Genomic DNA, 18,942 nt, shown 5'->3' with positions numbered 1-18,942 from the left:
ACTTTTGTGAGGTTAGGCATTGGGTAAGCCTTTGTTTGGTTGGAGGGGAGGTTGTTGCCTTCGCCTGCCCCTCCTCAGTAAAGATATCCTGCTAAGGGGATCTGGGGTGTGAATATTATCCAAAGCATGGGCATGGGCTAGGGCCATGTCACAGCTCCTACGGGGACCCCACGGGGTGCCACTATCTGACGTAATTATAAGTCACTCCCTATCAGTGGTTTACCCTTCCGTGGACTCCCTGCAGATGGACAGGAGTCAAGATATAGCCTGGCTTCACCCTGATGCCTAAGCCAAACCGCTCACATCTGTAACCAATAAAGTTGTGGCCTATTTGAACCATAAACGAAATATTCTGTGTCAGTGTGATTTATTGTTCTCCTGGGAACTTTGGGGCTTGGGTGCCTTGGCATGCATTCTCATGGTTTGGTTTCCAATCTCAGCAACTAGACCAGTTCTAGCTGGCTCTTCATACTCTGAGGAATAGGACCTCATTTTGGTTTAGAGAGGGAAAAGACTTAGGTCTTCTCGTTGTTGTTTGGTTTGCAAGTTAAGTTTCCAAAACAATCCAAGGTGAGCTTCAAATAATTCTTCCTATCTCTATTGATCTACCTTCTCTGCCAGAGGCAGCTTGCCTCTGGGTTCAGTTTCTGAGATTTACTAGTGGGAAGAATGCTGTTGCATCCATGTGGGTCTCCCATAGGCATTTGGTAGCCACTGTGAGAACAGGATGCTGGACTACCTGGTCGCCCAGCAGGGCTCTTCTTATGGTCTGCAATAGCATAACATGAACAAAACAACTGAAGCTGCTTCTTGTGGGCCTCCATTTACTTCCAGAGCTCAAGAGGAGGGTTTTACCTGTTGGCAATGGGTTCAGCTCTCGGCTTCGGTACACTGGGCAGCGATGGCGTTGGAGTGACAGGTGTCGGAGCTATGGGCACTGGGGATGCTATGGGCAAAGGAGCCGCTATAGGCGCTGGGGCCACAGGAGGAGCATTTGCCGGCGGTGGGCTGACTGGCTTGGCTACTTCAGGCTGTGCTACAGACTGGGAGATGGTTTGTATTCTCCTGCCTTTGGGTGACTCAAAGTTCACCACACTGCCGTTCTTCCTCGGCGTTGAGCATCGGGCTGTGGACTCCTGGCTGATGATGTCACTCTCCTGCTCCGGCCTTATGTCGTTTCCTTCTGTAGTCTGTATTCTGGCTAAAGATGCGGATTAAATCAAGAACACGGTTATAGCCTCTTTATTCATCAACTAGGACATTTGTTTTCACAACTGCAGACCCTCCAAGTGTCCCTATTTTCCAGGGACAGTTGCAGATTTACAGAAGCTGTCCCAGTTTCTGGTTTGGTCCCAGAATGTCCTGCTTTTCCTTAAAGGTAAAGAGACCCCTGACCATTAGGTCCAGTCGTGACCGACTCTGGGGTTGCGGTGCTCATCTCGCTTTATTGGCCGAGGGAGCCTGTGTACAGCTTCCGGGTCATGTGGCCAGCATAACTAAGCCGCTTCTGGCGAACCAGAGCAGTGCACGAAAACACCGTTTACCTTCCCGCCACCTATTTGTCTACTTGCACTTTGTCGTGCTTTCGAACTGCAAGGTTGGCAGGAGCAGGGACCAAGCAATGGGAGTTCACCCCGTCGCGGGGATTCGAACCGCCAACCCTCTGATCAGCAAGCCCTAGGCTCAGTGGTTTAACCCACAGCGCCACCCGCATCCCCCTGCATTTCCTTAGGACGTTCCTATTTTTATTGAAACAATGTTGGAGCCCTGAGCCAAGGAGATAACTAACTAACTAACTAACTAACTAACTAACTAACTAACTATATAATCTTTAGAAGACATCTGAAGGTAGCCCTGTATAGGGAAGTTGTTTAATGTTTTATTATGCTTTTATATATGTCGGAAGCTTCCAAGCGTGCTCTAATTTAGCAAACAAAGCTAAAAACTTTGAAACTGTCAAGCCCGTCTTATATTGTATTTGCAGTTGCCATCCATTCATTGTTAGTCACGAGCTCACAAAACAAATTTTTCAGCGGAAGAATAAAGCAATGGAAAATTTTGCACCTAACAATATTGATGCTAAGTCTCCCACTGACATAGATGTGACATGATTTCCTAATGGTTTTGGTGGAAGTAGTTGCTGTAATAGATGGTCTTTGCTCCAAAAGAGCATTCATTCAAATACAGCTAAGTGTGTCTTGGGTTCCTGTTTGTGGATTTAGCATTTCTTCTCACCTGCTGCCATTTGGACCACTTTTTTCTTGTCTTCAGTTCTTTCCTAGAATGCACACAAAACACTTGGGATGACTTAACAGGATCTGTCAATAACAGAAACACCCAGTGCAAATTGCTAATGCACAATAAATATTACAGTTCCTCTTCCAGTCCTCGCCCACCCAATATTTTGGTTCTAAGTCCTTTATGAAATGCCACTAAACATGTGAAATAAGAGCTTTTAAAAATTAAAAGATATCAGTACTTACATTCTGGATCTGCATCCTCAGTTGATTGTTAGTGAATTTTAGTGACCTAGCAATACTCTGCAGATAATAAATTAGCATGCTGGAAAAGAGAAACACAGGGTCATCACTGAACCACATTGCTCTGGTGCGGGGACAGGAATTGGATTATAACTGCAAACCATTCATTTCCATGAAGATCAGTGAATGTTGTGCAAATGTCTAACCTTGCAGAGTTGCTGAAACTAAGCAGGTGTGGACCTGATCAATAAGCTGATCAATACACTGAAATGGGAGACCACTTACATAAGAGCAGGTTAGAAGAATACCATATACTCCATTCCAAAATGCACATTAAACTCCTGATCCAGCCCCTGTGTGAACTATGATGCACACGATTCATTCTTCCCATTCATTTCACTGGAGAACTTTGCGTACAGTTTCCTTTCCAAGCCACCTTCAATTGAAGTGTTCAGCTGAAGTGGACAGGGTGGCCTTATTGTATGTGTTACCCCGTGAACCTCCCAGACACCTGAGGACAACATACATGCACACATGTATGGCCTCAAACCAGAAACAGCTTGGCACGCCAAAAACCCCATTGAAATTAGCAGAATGAAAATAAGTCAGAGCTCACTTGTCCTACTGAGCTCAGTGGGACGTAGACCCAAATCCAGACATGTTGTGTGCATGTTTGTGTGTGTGTGTGTTTATAAATAGAAAACCTGGAAACTCCTCCCCATTAAAAATAAAATCTGGAAAGACAGCATGTCAGAAAGAAAGCTTCAGGTCTAAAGTGTTTCTTTATATGCTACTTTTTCTATGCCTGGGGAGATTTTGTCAAGGGAGAGCATATTCCACCATGGTGTCAGTCATCATTCTAAAATGATACAGTCCGCAGAAGGGTCAAAGGATGTTCTGAACATGTAGGTCAACAGCAGCTGTAATGTTGGCAGTGAAATCGATAAAGAGGTTTATAGACTTACAAGAGAAGCAATAAAGCCGGGAGGACAACTACAGGGCTGCTCACATAAATCATCATCTTGTGGAACCAGACAGGAAAGTCAGCTTGAATGGTTTCGGACACAATGTCATATATTTTTTCTTGTCCGCTAGGGTGAAAAACATTCAGTTGCTCTCTCGGGAGAAAAATAATAATAATCCCCAGCATCTTAAGACACTTCATAGTTGTCTTCTGGTAACAGCCATATTATTGATTGCATTCTTATCCCACCTTTTTCTCCAAGGAGCTCGAAGTGATGTACAGTGGTACCTCGGGTTAAGAACTTAATTCGTTCTGGAGGTCCGTTCTTAACCTGAAACTGTTCTTAACCTGAGGTACTACTTTAGCTAATGGGGCCTCCCACTGCCGCCACGCGATTTCTGTTCTCATCCTGAAGCAAAGTTCTTAACCCGAGGTACTATTTCTGGGTTAGCGGAGTCTGTAACCTGAAGTGTCTGTAACCCAAGGTACACTGTACATGGTTCTGCCCTTCCACATTTAATCCCTGCAACAACCCTGTGAGGTAGGGTAGGCTGAGAAGCAGTGACTAGCCCTAGGCCACCCAGTAAGTTTCACAGCCATAACTGGAAATTTTGTGTGGGCGTCTAGGCCTGTGTTTGTTGGGGAAGTGGGGAAAGGACTGGGAGAAAAGGATGGAGACGAGTATATCTGAGTTTTGTCTTGCCGAACTACGTCAGATTCCTGTGCTGAGCAAGGGTGCATGGGCTAGATGACGTCTAAATGATTGTCTCACTGTAGGATTCTCACACAACACAACAAACCCCAAATAAAGCCTCACTAGCATCAACTCACCTAAACGGCCCACAGGTGAGGGATGGCTTGTAGCGGGCAATAGCAAATATGGTTGGAAGCATACACAAAAACAGCATGAAGAGCAGCATAGCCAGGTAGAAGTTATTAGATCTACAAGGAAAGAAATAGTTAATACCCAGTTCTCCTGCATAAAGGGTTCTAGCAACACCCTAACTCATTCACAGCAAATTCTTTTGCTAGGGGAATCCTTCCAAGAGTAGGATTTCCCACCTCCCTGGGCATCTTACGCATCAAACTTGAATCCTGGGCCCCAAAGTCTTCCTTCCACTGTATCCCATAGCTAGGAAGGAAGATATATGGCATTACCCCATCTTGGAAATTCATGTTTTGGTTATTGGGGGTTATTGGGGGGATATAACCAAGGTCTAGAGGGATGTGGGCTCTAGGCCTAGGGCTTGCCGATCAGAAGGTTGGCGGTTCGGATCCCCGCGACGGGGTGAGCTCCCATTGCTCCTGCCAACCTAGCAGTTCAAAAGCACGTCACAGTGCAAGTAGATAAATAGGTACTGCTCCGGCGGGAAGGTAAACAACGTTTCTGTGTGCTGCTTTGGTTTGCCAGAAGCGGCTTAGTCATGCTGGCCACATGACCCAGAAGCTGTACGCCGGCTTCCTTGGCCAATAAAGCGAGATGAGCACCGCAACCCCAGAGTCGGTCACGACTGGAACTAATGGTCAGGGGTCCCTTTACCTTTTATCTCTTCTTTACACCCCTCCCCGTAATATTTAATAAATCATAGCAAGTCACATGGTGGCAGAATCCAAGGAAGAAAGGAAGGAAGGTGTTCACAGTATATGGCATCACAGGTTTTGCTTTATTAAATACTACTGGCCGAGAGAGGAGCAGGATGGTTGCCATTTCTGGTAGTTAACCACACAGTTGGTGTTGTTGTGCTGTTGTGCCCTCACTGCCCAGTTGTTATCTGTGCCTTTGGTCTGCTCTCACCGACCAGTTGTCATCCCTCTGACCTATTCTATACTTCTTGGTCCAGCTTGGCTTTTGGCATTCACCCTGAGCTGCCCAGCTCCAATCTTTGGCCGACGGCTCCATCTCTCGCTGAGGTCCCATGTGATCCCAGTGCAATACAGTCACTTAGAAAATGAACTTCGAACAATTCAATTAACAAAGTGCCATCAAGCTATAGCCTTTCTCTCCCCTTTGCTGGCTTCGAATTGATGACCTGGAGGCGAAGAAGCTGCTTTGCAATCTTTGAGAGCTGGGAGGGGGAAAACTTGTGAACCTCCAGATGTCATTGAGCTCCAGCTTCCTTCAACTATTGATGGGGGTCCCAGACCCTCTGGAGGGCTGCAACAGGTCCCCACCCCTCGTGGCACCATTGGTTCTAATAAACACAGACCTTCCTTTAAGGCATTTGGAATGTTCTTGGGATCTACAGTGCCCTGCAAAACTCTGCTTCCAGAGGAAACTGAAGGATATATTAAATGGATGCTTGCCTTTGAGGCATCCTGCTAAGGTAGCAATTACATGCAGGGGAATGACCCGGGATGAGGATTGAAGCACCCACTCGGGATCCCCTGTGGCATGCTGGTGGTAATAATAATAATAATAATAATAATAATTTATTTGTGCCCCGTCCATCTGGCTGGGTTTCCCTGGCCACTCTGAGTGGCTTCCAACAAAAGATTAAAAATAAATTAAAACATCAGTCATTAAAAGCTGCCCTTAACAGGGCTGCCTTCAGATGTCTTCTAAAAGTTAGATAGTTGTTTATTTCCTTGACATCTGATGGGAGGGAGTTCCACAGGGTGGGTGCCACTACCGAGAAGGCCCTCTGTCTGGTTCCCTGTAACCTCATTTCTCGCAGGGAGGGAACCGTCAGAAGGCCCTCAGGGCTGGACCTCAGTGTCCGGGCTGAACGATGGGGGTGGAGACGCTCCTTCAGGTGTACTGGACCGAGGCCATTTGTCCCTCTTCCTCTCTCGCCCCTCCACTGCCATGGAGTGCCCATGCTGCTTTGCTTCATTTTCACCCTTTGGCATCTGAGAGGCAGGCATGACACACCCACCCCATTAGCTGCCCCTCACTGGCTGGCCTTATTTGCATTGCTGCCACCCCCCACCCCAAGCTGCCCCGGACTTCAACCACGAAGTCTGCACCTAATGTTGCTACTGGCAATGAGAACTGAGACTGCAGTACACCGAGAGGGAAGTTAACTCTCTCCCCTCACCCCCAGCTCTTTGTAAAAATCACACGCACAGCCTCCCCAGCTGTGTTTCTGGCATCAGGTCAGACCCACTAATGTCTTTTAGGAAAGAGGGAATATTCACAGTGAAGAGGCCACTGTTGATCTTATCTATATTTTGATGGTTTTAAAATGTCTACTTAAAAAAAAGTTTATTGAACGGTGTTTTGTTATAAATATTTTATACTATTTCATATAAACTGCTTAATTAAGCAGTCTATATGTTTTGTTACATAAATAAACAAACTAATTAAAGGTGAGCGATTGAAAATCTGCTTCCCAGACATGTGTTTCCACCAGCTCCAGCCCCCAGCAGTTGTTATTTTTTAAAAATAAAATAAAATAAAAGCAAGACACACCCATTCGTTTAATATATACAAGCAGAAGTTACTGTTTTCCTCCTCCCTAGACTGGTGTGAAGCCAACAAAGTCCTACTTAGAGGAGACCAATCAAAATTAGTGGACCTAAGTTGATTGTGTGCACATCAAGTTTAGTGGGTCTACACTGAATAGGAGTAGCATTGGATACAACCCTATAGCTATCTTACTTATTCACTGACTAACCTACCTTGATGCTCTGAAGACTTGCTGATGGGGGACATTGCAAGTTAGCACAGCCCAGCTCCGCAGGTACATGAGCCCTATCAGCTTGAGAACGTTGAACGCTGGGAGGCAGGGCGAAAAGAAGGCTCCCATCCTAGGAGAGAGAACAAGCAGTGATGAATTTGGGGAAAGGAAGGCCCAGTGGAGAGGGGAGATACAGGTAAACAAGCTTGCCATCAGTCATCTCTGAACAGGTGGAGTAGTTGCAAGCTCTCTCAAGCCATGTACACATGACATTTTATTCCAGAATCAGTGGAGACAGACTACTTGTTTTTTCCTGTGTAGTTCACATACAATCTAGATCTATCGCATAAAAAGTTATTTTGAATCACTATGAGATTGTATTGAAATGTGTTAACTGTTTGGTGAATTTGTTTGCTTTCTGCCTTCTTTATATGCTGTTGCGCTTTTGATATGATTAATAGTGAGAGCAATCTTTCTTTAATTTTTAATGCCATTCTGAGCCACTTTGAGCTCAGTATTATTGTCAGAATGCAAATATTGAATAAAATTAAAATCAAATCAATTGCAATTACAACTTAAAAAACAACCCAATTCCATATGTGTTCTCACTTACCAAATCATCCCTTGATTGTAGACCAAATGCAGGACATTTTCTGCTATTTTGAATTCTCCATATTCTGGCTGCAAAGTAAACAAAAGTACAGGACTAGAAAGCCACTCTTTTTCAGAGTAAATATTCATCTTTGGCACTCTTAATGTAATAATACCCCACAGCCTGTTGTCAATATAATTCTTTGCCCTAAAGAGAGCAGATCTGGCTGGAACACCAGGTGATGCTTACTGTAAAGATGGGGAATGTTGCATGGTGGCTAAATGAAATTATTGTTAACACTCACTTAGAAGAGCAGACTTTATAACCAATTAGCAAGTTAAAACAACAGTGCTTTGGCCCCCGGTTTAGATCTGCCCAATTTAGGAACCCCCAAAGAAAGAAGAAGAAGATGGACAAGGTATAGAACATTAGCTGGGTGGAGTCATGAGGAGTCGGACACAACTAAACGACTAAACAACAACAACAAAGGATGTGGAACAGCACCACCTATTGACTGGAGGTGTTATAATAATCACAGATACAATCGTCAGTAGTGGTAGGGAAACTATGGCCCTCCAGATGTTGTTGGACTGCAACTCACATCAGCTCCACCAGAGTGACTAATGGTCCAACAACATCTGCAGGGTCCACAGATCCCCCGCCATTATGTTACAGCAAAAGGGCTGGGCGATGCAATATAGGGATGTAGTAGTCAGCAGCTACCTCCATGTCTGTGTAATGTGCCCCCCGTTTTTACCTCCCCTTCTCCTTCTTTACTAATAGGAAAGATATACTCACAAATTTGCTTTCCAAATCCCAGCACCAACAGTCACTTAAGTATCGGACAAAAAGCCCACGGAAGAAGTCAATCAACAGGATGCTTGCCACGGTGAAGAGCATGTCAATAATCGACAGCTTCAACATTTCCTGAAAGAGGAAGGATGCAAAAATGTCACATTCCAAGGCAAGGAATGCTCTTCTGTCACTTCCATTGCTGCCAGGAACAGGGATAGATGGATCAAACTATTTCTATTCTGTGTTGATGTCACACACGCTTTAGTCATGGGTAGGAATGTCAGAGAATTCCAACAAATGCAGACACGGGAGTAGAAATTGCCTAACAAAGTTTGTTTGTCTGTCCCATGTTTGGAATGGAAATCAATCCAGTGAATATACAATTGGCCCAGCAACATTGAGGGAAACAGAATCCCCTTCCCGGGTCCAAAAGCTGACATATAAAAGGGTCAACAGATCTCCACAGTGGAACCATTCATCAATCCTGCTGCCATCACGGCAGAGACCTTGTCAAGGGTACCTGCCTGTCTAATCTCACATAAAGGTCAAACCTACTTGACCAACATAGGTCTCCCAGCATTGATCTTGGTGGCTTTGAGTGTTGGATTCATAAGATGTTGTCTTGTTGGTCACCATGCTGATGGGTAGAGCGTAGCTTTGAGTGTGGTTGTCAACCAGAAGAAAGGTGCTGGTCCTCATAATGTGCATACTGGGAATGATTGTTGAAAAGTTGTCTTCTCTAATAAGTTTAGTAGCTGAGGTGGTTGTGGCAATCACTGTGGTGCTTCCGTTGTGGTGAACTTCAGATTCCTGAAATCATGGAGCAAAAGTCAAACTCATAAACTTAAGCTTTAAGAAGGTGGTGCTTAAAATATCCTGGTTCCAGCAAGTTTGGAGATCTAGATCTTTTAGGACAGAGCTAGGGAACCTGTGGCCAACTCTCCAACTCTCATCAGTCAACAGCCAATGGTCAGGGACAATGGGAATATGGAGTACACCACATTTGGAGGGTGACAGGTTCTCTTCCAGCCCTTATAACAGCCCTATAAGGTAAATCAGTGGGCACAGCATCTTACCAGCTGGGAGCCGTTCAGAGGAGAGCAACAAAGTGTGAGATAACCAGCCTCATATAGCCAGCATAAAAGGTAAAGGGACCCCTGACTGTTAGGTCCAGCCGCGGATGACTCTGGGGTTGCGGCGCTCATCTTGCTCTATAGGCCGAGGGAGCCAGCATGCTTAAGTCTAATTAATGCATGAAGGGGTTAATGCCACAGAGTAAGCTGTCCTGTCTGTCGATCTCTTCTTTATGCATTTGGACCCTCTTAATACTTTTGAAATATTGTTTTTGCATTTGGACTTGTTATCCACCTTGAGTTCCTCAGAAAAACGGATGGAACATTAAAGGCCAAAAACATAAATAAAAAGCATAGAGAAAGATTTGCAACTTACAGCGATGCTCATGCTGTCCACTTTGTCCAGAAGTGCAATGATCAAACTGTATAGATTTCCCAGATATAAGACAAGAACTCTGTCAAAACAGAAACAGAAACGTCAAATGCAGAAAGCTACCATCAGTTCACAGTGCTATATAGGAAACTGAATTATACTGAGTTAGACACTAGGATCTGTTCCAGCTTCTTCTTGCCTATACAGTGGTACCTCGGGTTAAGTACTTAATTCATTCCAGAGGTCTGTTCTTAACCTGAAACTGTTCTTAACCTGAAGCACCACTTTAGCTAATGGAGCCTCCCGCTGCCGCCGCACCGCTGGAGCACAATTTCTGTTCTCATCCTGAAGCAAAGTTCTTAACACGAGGTACTATTTCTGGGTTAGCTGAGTCTGTAACCTGAAGCGTATGTAACCAGAAGCGTATGTAACCCGAGGTACCACTGTACACTGAGTGGCAGCGGCTTCCCAGGATATCAGGCATGAGATATTTCCAGCCTTACCTGGAGATACCAGGGATTAAACCTGGTAGCTTCTGCATGCAAAATAGATGTTCTGCCACCCAACCACTGCCTCCCCAATGTACCATACAGTAAGCCTGGGCAATGTATTGATACATCAACCAGGACCAGTTTGAGGACCAGATCACGATGGCGTCTTTACCCGGTAGTATATCGTGCGTCGGGCTTGCCTGCCACTCAGCGCCTTTCCTTTCTTCTCCTTCCTCCCTGTACCAGGTGCTGGTGGCGGAGGGAGCAGTGGCAATTTCAGCCCAGCGCCTCACAGGGCCGGCACCAGTGCTCCTTGCTCCTCCCTCCATGTGCCGGGCCCTGGCGACAGAGGGAGCAGCAGCGGTTTCACCCTGGCATCTTTTGGGGCCAGGGGGCTTGATGCTCTTTCCTTTTCAGCATTGTGATGTGTCACTATATTGCGATGTTGGTATGGTATGGTACAGCCCTACCATACAGACAAAAATATGATACAGTGGTACCTCGGGTTAAGAACTTAATTCATTCTGGAGGTCTGTTCTTAACCTGAAACTGTTCTTAACCTGAGGTACCACTTTAGCTAGTGGGGCCTGCCTCTGCCGCCACGCGATTTCTGTTCTCATCCTGAGGCAAAGTTCTTAACCCGAGGTACTATTTCTGTAACCTGAAGCGTCTATAACCTGAAGCGTATGTAACCCGAGGTACCACTGTACAGTGGTACCTCTGGTTGCGAACGGGATCCATTCTGGAGGCCCATTCACAACATGAAAAGAGTGCAACCTGAAGTGCCGTATCTGTGCAGGTGCGCAGCGCGATTTGGCGCTTGTGCGCATGCATGAAGCGCGATTTAGCGCTTCTGCGCATGCACGAGTGGTGAAACCCAGAAGTAACCCTTTCCAGTACTTCCAGGTCGCCGTGGGATGTAACCTGAAAGAACGTAACATGAAGCAAATGTAACATGAGGTACCACTGTATACAATTAGTCCAGCCCGCCGTTCTATACCTGGCAAGCTGAAAGCGTAGGGTTGTTCGAGGGTGGTACATCTCTAGTGCAGCAACCAATTCGAAGGCAGAAGGAGCAAGCATTGTGATGAGGGAGACAACAACACTTACCTGTTAAAGAGAGGGACACGTGTGATTTTTAGCAGGGGTCCCCGTGGAATTCTTTTTTTAAAAAAAAATAGTTTTTATTAAGGATTTCAACATAACAAATTACAGTGGTGCCCCGCAAGACGAATGCCTCGCAAGATGGAAAACTCGCTAGACGAAAGAGTTTTCCGTTTTGGAGGTGCTTCGCAAAACGAATTTCCTATGGGCTTGCTTCGCAAGACGAAATGTCTTGCGAGTTCCTGCGGGGTTTTTTCCTCCCCCCCCTTTCCTAAGCCGCTAAGCCGCTTATCCGCTAAGCTGATAAGCCGCTAAAAGCCGCTAATAGCGCTAATCCGCTAAGCCGTCAATGGTCTTGCTTCGCAAGACGAAAAAACCGCTAGACGAAGAGACTCGCAGAACGGATTCTTTTCGTCTTGCGAGGCACCACTGTATTAAAACATATCATCTTCCTCCCCCCCCAATTTTTCCCTTCCCCCCTTCCCAAGAAGAACCTTCCCTCCCTCCCCCACAAGACTTCCCTCAGCTCCTCTCTCTGATTTTTCAACACGTGTTGTTCTCTGCATATTGTAAAAATCTTTAAATTATCTGTCTATTATGTCAACAATCAATACATTTGAGTATGTTGATTCAAAACCTGCCAAGGAGTCCAATTCATTTGTTTTTTTAAATAAAGTGTAAAAAGTTCCCATTCTTATTTAAAGTCACAGTTGTCCTTGTCTCGCAGTTTGTACATCAATTTTGCCAGGGGTCCTTGTGGAATTCAACCATTTGCTAAACGGGATGCAGAATAACTTGATCCACACATCTCAGATTAATGTTCAGCTCAAACTGCTGCTCTCTCTTGTATTCCACACTTCTACATAAACTGTGGCTCCCAGTTCTTGGCTCAAAACCCGTATTCAAAATTGTGGCTGTTGGATGGGGTCTGGCAGGCTTCCCTGTACCCCCACTGGACTCCCGTGGATAGCTCTCCGTCAGCTTCCTGTAGCAGAGTCGTCACAGCGGTAGAACTGTTGCTATGTGTGTGTAATAAATCAGACTGCACGCAAGCGTTCTTGCTTAACTCCAATAGTCTTTAATCGTGTAGAAAAACATCTTAAATCAGCCCGGCGAAAGAGCGCACATCTTGCTGCCTCGCTGCAAAAGCGAAAGGAAAAAAGAACACAGAGAAACACTCCCCTCTGTGAATATAGCCACGCCTCAGAATGTGAGACGTCACTCAGAACTGTTTAACCCTGTAAGTTCTAGTTACAGATAGGTAGCCGTGTTGGTCTGCCATAGTCAAAACAAAAAAAATTCCTTCCAGTAGGACCTTAAAGACCAACTAAGTCAGTTCTTGGTATGAGCTTTCGTGTGCAAGTATCTGAAGAAGTGTGCATGCACACGAAAGCTCATACCAAGAACTGACTTAGTTGGTCTTTAAGGTGCTACTGGAAGGAATTTTTTTTGTTTTGCCTGTAAGTTCTGATTCTCTTAAAAATGTGTATTTTGAGAGAAAATGTGTTTTAAAAAACCTGTATTTAAGTGTGGATAGCCCAGTAACAAAGGTCAATCTACAGTAATCGCCCCCATACTGCAGACGGAGACAAAGAAGATGTGCTTTTATTACCTCATTCTTTTCCCAGAGTGTTAGCTCCTTTTTCGTGCGCTCTAATTTCTGGGATCGATCCACTACGAAGTAAATGATATAAATGCTTCCGGCGAGTGAGAGGAGAACAAGGATGTTGGCGATGATCCTTAAGCTTATGGTCACGGCCCTTTACACGAGGGTAGGACAAAGTATGGATATTGTTTCAGCAAGTCATTTTCATATTGTTTCAAAAGGACAGGAGGAAGACAATTCCACTTTTGCAATCGTGGAACACAGGCTGGGAAATGATACATATACATACATGTTTGTGCTTTTCTTCTTTTCCTGTTCTTCTAGTATGGCTTCCTGTGAAACACAAAAATAATAGCATGTAGCAGGGATGCCAACCTGAATAAAATATTGGGGGCGGGGCATGTAAGCCCTGCCCCACATAATGAATCACATGATGCAGTGCACGCTTACCATTTGAATGGCAATGCCCATCAACTTTGGGGGGCAGCCCCCTCAAATATTTTATTGGGGGGCAAAGGGACCTTGGCCCCTAAGAGTTGGCTCCTATGGCATGTGGTGAGCTTCGTGGGACTTGCTTCTGAGTAGACATGCATAGGATTGCAGTGTTGAGTCAGCCCCCTTTTGGACTCTCCTGTCCCTCTCTAAGGCAGGCATAGGCAAACACAGCCCTCCAGATGTTTTGGGACTACAACTCCCATGATCCCTAGCTAACAGGACCAGTGGTCAGGGATGATGGGAATTGTAGTCCCAAAACATCTGGAGGGCCGAGTTTGCCTATGCCTGCTCTAAGGTGTTAGAGAACTGTTAGGGTGCAAGTCAAGCTTTTTAGGCGCCACAACCACTTTTTGTTGTTTTTACTACCCCCAGTCAGAAAACAGAGGCAGACTATTTGAATTCTTATAATAGGTTTTAGGAGTGACCATGTGCTGCTATTTCCATGTCCAGTTAGATTATACTAGATGATTATTATTCTCTCTTTAAAAATGCAAGGCTTTATCATTTATTGGCAGGTCACAATGCCCTGTAGCTAGCAATCCATTAAAAAAAGAGCTCATAATTCTTCTAAAGTCATCTATTTCCTTGGGGAAAAGTAGAATCTTTGGTTTTTTCCACAGATCCCTTCGAGGTTCTGTCTGCTGTTTGCAGAGATGCATCTACAAACAATTACCACCGAACAGTGTTACTTTCAAACACTAACAAGAATTGCACCTTTGGAGCATTAATGCATTGCATTTTTCTTTTCTTTTTGCATTCGCTCCGTAACACATTTGCCTCATGCACAACAATCACAGGCAGGCATCTCTTCCGGCTACAGAGACCAGTTGCTTACCCTGATGCTGTTAACTATGGCAGCTGATTTGCTCTCTGCAGCCTCAGGGTTGCCAATGAGATAATCCCAGGCACAGAAGACACGCCAACAAAACGTGTAATTTTCATCAGAAGCGCTTGCTAGGCTCATTCTTGAATTTTTAGCCATCCTGGATAAGAGCAGCAGAGACATCGCATAAATGTGAGTTGCTCAAAGGCTGGTTCACACATGCATCTGATCCCCACTCACCAAATTCCTCTGTTGAATGTGCGAACTGACTCCACTCCAAAGCACAGTGTTTGAACAGGCACTGAATGATAGTAACGCCCCAATTGCAAATGGCTAAACGTTAATAATGTTAATACGAATCCTCCCATTGCAGGTACAAGAATTCTGGAAGCAAAAGAGTTAAAGATCTCCCATGCAGAGGTGTAGGAAGGCCAGGTGGTACCCGATGCAGAAAATTTCTTGTCACCCCCCCCCCATTGATGACGATGATTATTATTTTTTGCCTGCAAAAATGGTTTTACGTTATTTCCTATTTTCTTACAAAGGAATAAAAATAAGTAATAATAATATTAATAAACAACTTTTATTTATATCCCACCCTCCCCGGCCGAAGTTGGGCTCAGGGCGGCTAACATCAGATACATAATGTTATGTAGTGAAGTTTCACCCTGGGCCAGCAGGGGGATACTGTAGATAGTTTTCACTCAGGTCTGTAGATAGTTTTCACTCAGGTCCGCGTCAGTTATTTTAGGCGGGAAACTCTGGGTTGTTGTTGCTACAATGTTGACAGCCGGCTGCCTATAAAAGCAGGCCGGCTGAGCTGTTTGCTGTTCAGTTCTGTCCAGCTTACAAGTAAAGAGCTGCTCTGGAGAAATTGCTGTGTCATCTGCTATGTTCACCCACAACTTAACACATAACATTGGTATAAAATCAAACAATAATTTAATTACCTCCTAAAAACATGTCAGTGCTCCACTGAATTGAAATTTCAGCCTTCACGACATAGGAAAAAGGCCAAGTAAACAGCTATTTTCATGGAGGAGGGTCAAGATATTAACTGATATGCATGGAATTTCATATATAGCTATATAATACCCAGTGTGGTAAGATAAGACCTTTGGAGCAGGCATTTTCAAAAAAAGTTTGGGCAGTAGGGCAGTAATTGTTCTGTGATAATTTGTCACACCCCTCCATGATGGAACCTGGGGCAGACCGTTCCCCTTCCTACGCCCGTGCTCCCATGCCTGGTCACAATCTCTTTGTCAATCTCAAATCACCCCACTACCACACACGATCAGGGTTTTGGTTTTTTAAAGTCAACTAGAAAGGGAAAACTGCACAGCAAACACCATGTGTAATATGGCCTTCAACAATGGTTCATCCTGCACATCATGCTCCTCATTGCAAATGCTATGGGAAATGGCCTGCAAAAATGGTTATGTGACTTACCCCCAATAAATCAGCACACCTGACCAGCAGAGGGTAACCAAGATGGCAAAAGAGGGAATGGGTTTGCACAAAATTTGCACATGCAAATTTATATGTGTAGGTGCAAATTAAGAAATTATCACTATAATTTAAAAGGAAATGCCAGGCATTTTGCCACTATAGGGAAGACTGTGGCTAGTTTGTTTGGGAGCCAGTTCAGTCTGCTGCCCACATATTACCTGCAGGTGAGAAACTTTATGGCTCCTCCCCCTGTTCCTCATTCTATTCTGATTCATCTCGAAACCGGACTTGGACCAGGCAGTTCTTCAAATAAATAGAGGATTCCTCCTGAGAGACGACTGTTCATGCTGAAATGGGTATTCCCTACCATGGAATCTCTCTTCTAACTAGTCCTGCTCCTAAACACTGTTTTTTAGCACCAGTAGGGATACAGGTAAAGGGACCCCTGACCATTAGGTCCAGTCGTGACCGACTCTGGGGTTGCGGCGCTCATCTCGCTTTATTGGCAAGGGAGCCGGCGTACAGCTTCCGGGTCATGTGGCCAGCATGACTAAGCCGCTTCTGGCAAACCAGAGCAGCACATGGAAACGCCGTTTACCTTCCTGCCGGAGCGGTACCTATGTGCTTTCGAACTGCTAGGTTGGCAGGAGCTGAGAACGAGCAACGGGAGCTCACCCTATCACGGGGATTCGAACCGCCGACCTTCTGATCGGCAGGTCCTAGGCTCTGTGGTTGAACCCACAGTGCCACCCATGTCCCCAGGGATACAGGTATGGTTCAATATAAACACCACCCAAACATCTTTGCTTATTTATGCCTTTGCTTATTTACACATTTTTCAATCCTAGCCAGTTTGTTTGCTTGCAAATGAAGTAATGTAAGCATGGCAGGGGGAGCAATTCCAGTTGGATAACTTTAGTCCAGTAGATTTTTTTTTTTGGGGGGGGGAGTTTACAAACAAAGGGATCGATCCTGCTCAGTTAGACTGAGCATGTGTGTTCCCCTGCAGTGTGGTGCTGTTTGAAAAACCTGCTTGCAAACAAACCCATGCTTTTTTTCCGCAGAGTCTATCTGCCTCTGTTTTCCTGCCCAACTTCCTGCCCCCTTACAACTCTGGCCTGACTTGGACAAAGCCTGGATCCCACCCTGAATTGGCCCATCTCTGGATTTGGGATTCAGGCATTGGCTGAACCTGATGCCCAGCCCCTACTTGCCCGTCCTCTCCCACACGCCCCGTAGCAATCATTTTGTGACCGCAGCGCTTTCTCAAAAATCAAAAATGTCTGCCCCAAGCCCCAAAGGTTGGCGACTCCTGCCTTAAGCAAAAGAGCTGCATTACTTCTTTAAGAGGATGATGAAGCTGTAAGCAAAGACGGCCATTCCGACGAGGAAGTAAGCGAGGGGCAGCCGGTAGCCTGCTGCCCCAATCTTCCTCGCCTGTCCGTAGTAGCCGTAGAATAAAACCGAGTACTGGAGGTAGCCCTGTGGAAACACCAATGAAATAAATCAGCATCTAGTAGGGTAGCCACCCAGTCCATCTAAAGAAAAAAGGCCCAATCAATTGCTGATATGATAATATAATTTTTCGCCTTGCCCCCAAAGACCAGATCGTATCGAGATCTTGTGCAGATTCTTCTTGCCCGGCAGGGATGCTCTTGCTGGGAGTGCTTCCAAAGGGCTCTCCAGCCAGGATCTGTAATAACAAAGCAAAGCTTTAAACAGGTCCTCTGGAATGAAGATGATGGAGTTTATGGAGCTGGCTGATCTCACCGGGAGAATCCACGACCAGAAAGAAGAGGAACACCAAGAAGACTGGGAGAAATTTAAAGACTATTTGAATAAATATTGTAATATTAAAGTTATGTAATCACTTGAAATAATCAATTAGGCCTAGGATTAAATTGGGATTAAATAAATAAATAAGAAAATGCACGATAAGAAAAGTTAGGAAATATGATTATGACTGTGATATGGTTTTATGAAATAATGATATTGGAAACTGCTATATATCATTACTAAGAAACTCAGATGGAAGAGATTTGAGGAAGTCAAATAATATGTTTATGAAGATGGATTTTATTTAATTAATTAAGTTTTAGTTTATGCGGTGATTTGTTGTATTTTATGTTTTATATTCTTTTTTCTTTTTCTTTTTCCCGTTTCATTCTTTTTCCTTTATTATTGTTAACTTTTTCTTCTGTTATGTTTATGTATGGAAAATAATAAATATTATTGTGAAAAAAATAGTAATAAAATAAACAGACCCTCCGGGTGTCCCTATTTTCCAGAGAAAGTCCCAGATTTACAAAAGCCGTCCCAGTTTTTGATTTGATGTCAGGGGCTGGACTGAGAAAGAATGGTGGGAGCCTACACCACCCCCTCTGCACCTTCCAAGAAGAGGAGAACAGTATAGATTTAGAACAGTGGTCTGCAGAAGGGCATAGTTCAGAGGCTGCAGAGGGGAGAAGCTGGGAAATATTGAGAGAGCAGCAGGAAGAAGATGCACCAGGGGAGAGACAGCTGACAGACTCAGTGTCTCCAGAAAGCCTTCCTGACTCCCTTCTCCCAGAACCAGGCATGCATTGAGAGTAGTAGAACAGAAAGCTCAGAGGCAGAAAGCACAAATCAGCCGGCGCAGGGGTGATGTAGAATAGGAGGGACTGAGGGGGTGGGACTTGACTTGGAGCAACGCCATTACTTAATAGAGACAGTGTTCCTTTGTGTCTCTCTCTGTGAATACAGAATAAATTACATGGTTAAGAACTATTTTTGCTTATCTGCTTTTTGACTGCCACTGGGGGAGGGATTGTAATTCCCTGAAACCTTGACATTTGACCCCAGAATGTCCTGGTTTTCCTTAGGATGTCCGTATTTTCATCAGATAAATGTTGGACGGTGTGCAGTTATGCAACCCCCCGAGCCAAGGAACTATATAACTTTTAGAAGACTTCAGAAGGCAGTTCTGTAAAGGGAAGGTTTTTTATGCTTAATGTTTTATTATGTTTTTATATATGTTAGAAGCCGCCCAGATTAGCTGGGGCAACCCAGTCAGATGGGCTGGGCATAAATAATAAAAT

The 18,942-nt window shown here is 44.8% G+C and overlaps 1 protein-coding gene and 1 long non-coding RNA gene across 6 annotated transcripts in view; both read right to left on the bottom strand.

Annotated features, from left to right (window-relative positions):
- The window catches only part of LOC310831794, a 65,852-nt gene that overhangs the window by 17,673 nt on the left and 29,237 nt on the right, over window positions 1-18,942 (bottom strand). The gene's annotated exons all lie outside the window — the stretch shown is intronic.
- TMC3 (transmembrane channel like 3) overlaps window positions 1-18,942 on the bottom strand; it is a 45,873-nt gene that overhangs the window by 2,892 nt on the left and 24,039 nt on the right. For all 5 annotated transcript variants that reach the window (XM_083712499.1, XM_083712501.1, XM_083712500.1 and 2 more), the window contains 16 exons: window positions 17,460-17,558; window positions 17,205-17,347; window positions 14,429-14,576; window positions 13,388-13,431; window positions 13,105-13,252; window positions 11,389-11,498; window positions 9,901-9,979; window positions 9,007-9,261; window positions 8,455-8,583; window positions 7,678-7,745; window positions 7,066-7,194; window positions 4,276-4,386; window positions 3,446-3,571; window positions 2,484-2,562; window positions 2,236-2,278; window positions 856-1,201 (listed from right to left, as the gene is read on the bottom strand). In XM_083712499.1, the coding sequence (XP_083568625.1) occupies window positions 856-1,201; window positions 2,236-2,278; window positions 2,484-2,562; window positions 3,446-3,571; window positions 4,276-4,386; window positions 7,066-7,194; window positions 7,678-7,745; window positions 8,455-8,583; window positions 9,007-9,261; window positions 9,901-9,979; window positions 11,389-11,498; window positions 13,105-13,252; window positions 13,388-13,431; window positions 14,429-14,576; window positions 17,205-17,347; window positions 17,460-17,558 (2,057 nt within the window). The remainder of the gene's footprint in view (window positions 1-855; window positions 1,202-2,235; window positions 2,279-2,483; window positions 2,563-3,445; window positions 3,572-4,275; window positions 4,387-7,065; window positions 7,195-7,677; window positions 7,746-8,454; window positions 8,584-9,006; window positions 9,262-9,900; window positions 9,980-11,388; window positions 11,499-13,104; window positions 13,253-13,387; window positions 13,432-14,428; window positions 14,577-17,204; window positions 17,348-17,459; window positions 17,559-18,942) is intronic.

This window comes from Podarcis gaigeae (genome assembly GCF_964106915.1).
Source record: "Podarcis gaigeae genome assembly, chromosome: 14".
Classification (NCBI taxonomy): domain Eukaryota; kingdom Metazoa; phylum Chordata; class Lepidosauria; order Squamata; family Lacertidae; genus Podarcis; species Podarcis gaigeae.
The sequence above is the reverse complement of the archived record's forward strand: the minus strand, read 5'-3'. Positions and strand labels throughout refer to the sequence as shown.